Source organism: Monopterus albus, unplaced genomic scaffold (genome assembly GCF_001952655.1).
Source record: "Monopterus albus unplaced genomic scaffold, M_albus_1.0 scaffold114.1, whole genome shotgun sequence".
NCBI classification, from domain to species: domain Eukaryota; kingdom Metazoa; phylum Chordata; class Actinopteri; order Synbranchiformes; family Synbranchidae; genus Monopterus; species Monopterus albus.
In genome coordinates, this window is record NW_018127994.1 from 277,042 (window position 1) to 283,230 (window position 6,189).

Sequence of the window (6,189 nt, forward strand, 5' to 3'; positions counted from 1 at the left end):
GTATATTTACAGGTATTACACTGAGGGTTATTGTCCAGTCATACTGTCGTGGGTCAAGTGTTCATCAGAGTGACAGCCCAGGGGAAGAAGATGTCCCTGTGTCTGGTTGTCTTGGTGCACAGTCTGTAATGCCGTCCAGAGGGGAGGAGTTCGAACAGATTGTGTCCTGGGTGTGAGGGGTCTGCAGTGATCCTCTCCGCCCTCCTTCTGACCCGTGAGGTGTACAGGTCCTCCATGGAGGGCAGGCTCACACCAATGACCTTTTCTGCAGTCCTGACTGTCCGCTGAAGCTGTACTTGTCCTGTTTGGTTGCTGAGCCAAACCAGACAGTGATGGAGGTGCAGAGAACAGACTCGATGATTCTTCTGTAGAACTGTATCAGCAGCTCCTGGGGCAGGTCGAACTTCCTGAGCTTGCGCAGGAAGTACATCCTCTGCTGTGCCTTCTTGATGATGGTCCTGATGTTGGACGTCCACTTCAGGTCCTGGGAGATAGTGGAGCCCAGGAACCTGTAGGACTTCACTGCTGATACAGTGCTGCCAAGTATGGTGAAGGTGGGGGGTTCTTCTTGAAGTCCACTGTCATCTCCACTGTTTTGAGCATGTTCAGCTCCAGGTTGTTGTGGATACACCATAGGACCAGCTGCTCAACCTCCCGTCTGTAGGCTGACTCGTCATCATCTCTGAGTGACTGAACTGTTTGTACAATTCCAAAACAAAAACAAAGAAATGCAGCAGTTGTGGACCTTTTATGAAATTAATAATATAATATTGCAACAGTTGGATCTTGTAAACAAAGCAGGTCACACTCACAGTGAGAACATCAGTGTTTTAGTACCCCCTGGGAAGGTTTTCTTTAGCTGTTTGGTGGCCATGATTGTTGGTTGCGTTCGTTGTCACTGGACCAGTTGAAGCTGGTATCCCTGCCCCGACCACTGGGGGCAGTTGTGAGCAATTTGCTGCTTGGCGCACATAATGAGGAGAATACGATGCTAAAATTCACTAGGACAGGCCAAATAAAGGTGAGATTTGTGGTTTACTGGAGATGTTTTTCAAACATTGTGGTTTACTTTTCAAGAGAAAAGCCTTCAAGGCTGATTAGTAAATGGTTGGTTTAGCATATGTGTGCCTGGTTTGTTTTCCCGTTGCTGTTAGTATTGTGCACAGCAGTCTCCCGACTGTTTCTGCAAGATATATTCAGGACTGTCTCAGTCCTACACGGGGCTAGTGTTGCCTTCATCCCACAATATTTGCAAAATGTTCAGCGTTTCTCCATTTCCTTTTCACTTATGTCATTTCTTTAAACAGGAAAATTGAACTGCTGCCACACAGTAGCTGTAAAAGTTGACAATTTAGCATCCGCTATCTGTTTCAAATTCTGCGACCTGAATGCAGTTATACCAAGGAAATAGCCGTATGTAATATTCCGGTAGATACTGTCATTGTCCAATGGCATTTTTGAGAAATTTTTCTATTGCAATACTGCAAAATTACAAATGTCGTTACATCCTTATATTTTATCACTGCTAGGAGAATGGCTTAAAGAGTCTGACATCAGACTGTCCCTTCAACTATTTGACTGTTGGGTGAGATATCTGAAAAAATATTTACTATTGCTGGCATAGAGTACACTAACCACTTTTTCTGTCTTTTTGGGAAACGAGGAGAATACAGGCCCTGTTACACTGGTGATTTCATTGAAGCTAACTTGTTTCCTTTTGTGCCCAGCCGGTTCAGTGAAATTGAATCGACAGCAGACCGACATTGCAGTGAACTGGGCAGGAGGGCTTCACCATGCAAAGAAGTCTGAAGCCTCTGGATTCTGTTATGTTAATGACATTGTGCTGGCCATCTTGGAACTGCTCAAGTGAGTTTCACTGATAAAACTCTTAGACACTATGAGAAGGTACTGGCATTTCTAATGATGTCCATCCACTTATACATTATGAAAAGCACATTCTTCATCACAGTACTGCCTCACAATCTTGATTTTCCAGTTGTGTTATTTGAAAATAGTGTTAATCAAACTATGTATTGTTTACATTTTGCTCTGTCTGTGTTGTCCCTCACTCCCAGGTACCACCAGAGGGTGCTGTACATTGACATAGACATCCACCATGGGGACGGAGTGGAGGAGGCCTTCTATACCACAGACAGAGTCATGACTGTGTCCTTCCATAAGTATGGGGAGTACTTCCCTGGGACCGGAGACCTCAGGGTGAGCCTCAGCCTTCAGCCTCACTTAGTTACAGGTCATGATTTTCATATGAAATCAGCTATGGATTGTTGGTGTGTGGAGTACGTAGGTATTAAACTAGGAGTCAGTGTAAATCAGTTTGGTATAGATTTGAGTGAGACTTTAGTTATTTTTGTGATTATGAAAAGGCATAGGTATTTAGTTGATTTACTGTAACTCACATTTCTTGACACCTCTAATGAGTATTCTGATAATTTAATGATGCATACAGTATGTTTCTCTGTCTTCTATTCCATTGCCCTTATTTGTGTTTAGGATATCGGAGCTGGAAAAGGCAAATATTACGCTGTCAACTTCCCTCTGCGAGATGGCATTGATGATGAGTCATACGAGCAAATCTTCAAGCCTGTGAGTTTAATTGAGAAAATGATACAAGCCTTTTCCATCCCACTGCACATTTGATCAAGATTTAGACATCTCTCATGAAAGAAATCAGTCATGTTTGCTTCGACCCACTTGATGAACCATTTAACAAAACATTTTTTATACCTGACTGTGACTCCTCCTGCGCGTTAACTCCAGTGTTTATACCTCACATTATATAAAGGTCATGAGACATTAAGCTGAGCTAAACAATATTTTTAGTTTAACAATTCATCAGGTTATATGAAGAGATCGTTTGGAGTGATAAACCCACCCAACTCTGCAATTCTCCCTACCTCTATTTAGCATTTTAGTGTGTTTTAGCTTACTGTTTTGGTTCTACATTTTGTTTCTAGCAGCAGCAGGCTTTCCACTGGAAAAGACAGATAGAAATTTGCTTTTAGCACCTAAAGAACCAGATATTATTCTGTGAAGACAGTGGAGAACAAATCAGAGCTAAAAAGAAGTACTGCTCCAAATAAATGCAAATTGTGCTGCATGGTCTGGGTGTGTAAATAGGTAGCTGTTTGCTTTCATGTATGCCATAACAACATTGTTGGATGTTTTCAGGTTGTACACTGGGATTATAGCTGGTAGACAGGTGGTCATGCACATCTTCTTTAAAGACTGATATATATATTTTGTCTTTTATGTGACCCTGCAGGTGATGGCCAGAGTGATGGAGATGTACCAGCCCAGTGCTGTAGTTCTTCAATGTGGTGCTGACTCTCTCTCAGGAGACCGTCTCGGCTGCTTTAACGTCACCATCCGTGGTAAGGCTACACGCACATTTACACCCATTAGTCAGATTTGGGCTGAGAGTAGTCTAAAATGGGTGAATGCACTGGTTGGTCTGTTACTGGTCAGGAAGTGATACACTGTGTTTTGTGTGTCTTCCAGGCCATGCCAAATGTGTGGAGTACATAAAGTCCTTCAATCTTCCACTGCTCATGCTGGGTGGAGGAGGATATACCATCCGAAATGTAGCCCGCTGCTGGACCTATGAGACAGCTGTGGCTCTGGACACAGACATCCCTGACGGTTCGTCACCTATTATGTGACAATGAATGCAAGTCTTGCTCCATTACCGCTGGATGTGAAGCTCAAAAGAGCTATTTTGTCCATTTTGGGCACCTTTCCTCCCCACCTCCTTCCCTAGCTGTAGATTCTGTCTTATTTTGTTTCATCTGATGATTAGAGGCTAAAACATCAGTAGGAACAAACATGGCTCCTCCAGTAGAGGAACAGTATAAGCACCCAGTTGCGCTGGGCAGCTGTGAGATGGAATGTAGGTGACAATACCCATCCAAGTAGGGATGGGTATTGAATCCCGGGATTAAATGGGCACAATTGCTGAATTATTAAAGTATCCATAAGTTATCAGTCCTGCTATCAGGACTGGAGAAGTTTAAAAAAGCTATCCAATTTTATCCTGCCAACTTTGTTTCTGATTAATACATTGATCTCTAATGTATTTTCACTTTTCCCAATCCAGAAGACAGCTCTGTCTCTCAGAGCCCATGTGCAAGGGGTTGGGGTAGGTCTGTCTCACACACTGCAACACTGTGTAGCACAAACATGGTGGACAGAACTCAACTATGTGTGGTTGCACTTCACTCAGGTCGATGCTGACAATCCTCATTGCAACAAGTTGTTGGTAAGTAAGGGCAGAAACCTGAGTAATCTGTAGCCAAAGCCCATTATATAAGGTGATGGTCTTTGTGGAGAAATGCACAATTTTCGACTGCCTAGCTTGCAGTTCGTCTCTTGTTGTCCAGGGATGTTATGTATGCTAGCAGCCTGGTGCGCACACACAGAGTTACTTAAATTATAAGAACATAGATAATTGATTAATGATGTGTTCATATATTCAATCTCGTGGTTTGTGCATTGTCTGAACTGTCATTGAGAAACTCAGTTTCAGAACAGATTTAGTGGTTTATGGAGGGAAGGAGGTGAAGAACAAAATACTGTCAAAGTCCAGCATTTGAATGTTTGTTCCTTTAATCACATTGTAGTCCAGTGATTTGTTCAAAACAGTGCTTCTCCAGAATGTTAACAGTTGCCTACATATGAGAAAATTAAACAGTGTTAAGTCTGTTCTTAATTAATGAATTCTTAGTTTTTTTTCTTAAGAACACATAAGGATACAGTGAAAGTATTATTTCCTCAAAACAGAAATTTTTAAAAAGTTGAATCTTTTCATATCATGTCTTTATTCTTTGCACCAAATTGAGAATAGTGTCAGTTAGATTATCAATTATCAGTACTAATCAATACCCATCACTAGATGCAGGGCACCATGCAAAGCTAAATGTGCATCCTTTCTTGATGAGGCCTAAACTTTTTCACTTGCTGGGTAGTATACAAGGATTATCAGGAAAATATACTCAAAGTATCAAAAGAACTCAAGCATCAGCTTCGACCTGTTGAGCATTTGATACATTGGAGCTGGTATGTGAATGGGTGGGTGTCTGCAGCACCTTTGTTGGTTCAGCCTGGACTGTTCACTGCTGGATGATGGTGATAAATGTGGATCTGGGGGTTGGTGAGAGAGCGTTTTATGATTTTGCCTCTGCAAAGGGACAACCTGTCTGCTACCTTTCCTGAGCTGAGCTCAGTCAGCAGACTGTTCCACTGAGTGTGTGAAACAGAAAGCGAGGGGATGTAATCGCAGGCTGCTGGGTGGGCCAGAAATCCACCTAATGAAATTTCAGAACAGAACTCCTCATTCATTTCAGCTCATCCTCCCTTCAGTCAGGATCAGTATAGATTAATGTGCCTGAGGAAATCAAACTAACAGATGTGTTATGGCTCCCTTTTTCCCCCCATTCCACATGACTGATGGTTGGACACTCAGTTTTGTCTGAGGTGGGTAAATCTTCTCCAGCTGTGTTCATCTAGGGTCATTTAGCTAACTTTTCTGTGTTGTTTCTTTCGCAGAACTGCCATACAATGACTACTTTGAGTACTTCGGGCCCGACTTCAAACTACACATCAGCCCCTCCAACATGACCAACCAGAACACACAGGAGTACATGGACAAGATCAAGTATGTACACTCATTTTATAGGAGTGGCTTTTAACAAAGCTGCAGTGGATTTGAATAGATTTTAATAGTTTTTGGAATAATTATTATAACTGATGATTACACAAACGTTATACTGTATTGTTATAATCTAAAAGATAAATTAACCTAGATTCACTAGATTTTTTTTCTGGAGTTTTGAATCACATCTCCCAGTCTATGTCCGGGCTTTATTAAGTATGAGGCAGTACAATGAGAAACATTTATTCTGGCTGTCGATTTATTTACTTTTTTATTGTAAAAAAAACACACACACACACACGGACACACACACACACAAAGGGAAAAAATTTTTTGAACCCAACCCCAGCTGATTTTGTAAGTTTGCCCACTAACAAAGAAATGATCAGTCTACATTGTCAATGGTAGGGTTATGTGAACAGTGAGAGACACAACAATAACAAAAAAATCCAGAAAAATGCATTACAAAAAAAGTTATACATTAATTTGCATTTTCATGAATGAAATAAGTATTTGATCCC

The 6,189-nt window shown here is 41.6% G+C and overlaps 1 protein-coding gene across 2 annotated transcripts in view; it reads left to right on the plus strand.

Annotated features, from left to right (window-relative positions):
* The window catches only part of LOC109966570 (histone deacetylase 2), an 18,471-nt gene that overhangs the window by 4,449 nt on the left and 7,833 nt on the right, over positions 1–6,189 (plus strand). Inside the window, exons 5-11 of one of the 2 annotated variants that reach the window (XM_020611494.1) lie at positions 1,728–1,866; positions 2,076–2,217; positions 2,512–2,604; positions 3,284–3,392; positions 3,520–3,660; positions 4,115–4,156; positions 5,563–5,671. In XM_020611494.1, the coding sequence (XP_020467150.1) occupies positions 1,728–1,866; positions 2,076–2,217; positions 2,512–2,604; positions 3,284–3,392; positions 3,520–3,660; positions 4,115–4,156; positions 5,563–5,671 (775 nt within the window). The remainder of the gene's footprint in view (positions 1–1,727; positions 1,867–2,075; positions 2,218–2,511; positions 2,605–3,283; positions 3,393–3,519; positions 3,661–4,114; positions 4,157–5,562; positions 5,672–6,189) is intronic. The other variant, XM_020611497.1, reaches the window with a different exon arrangement.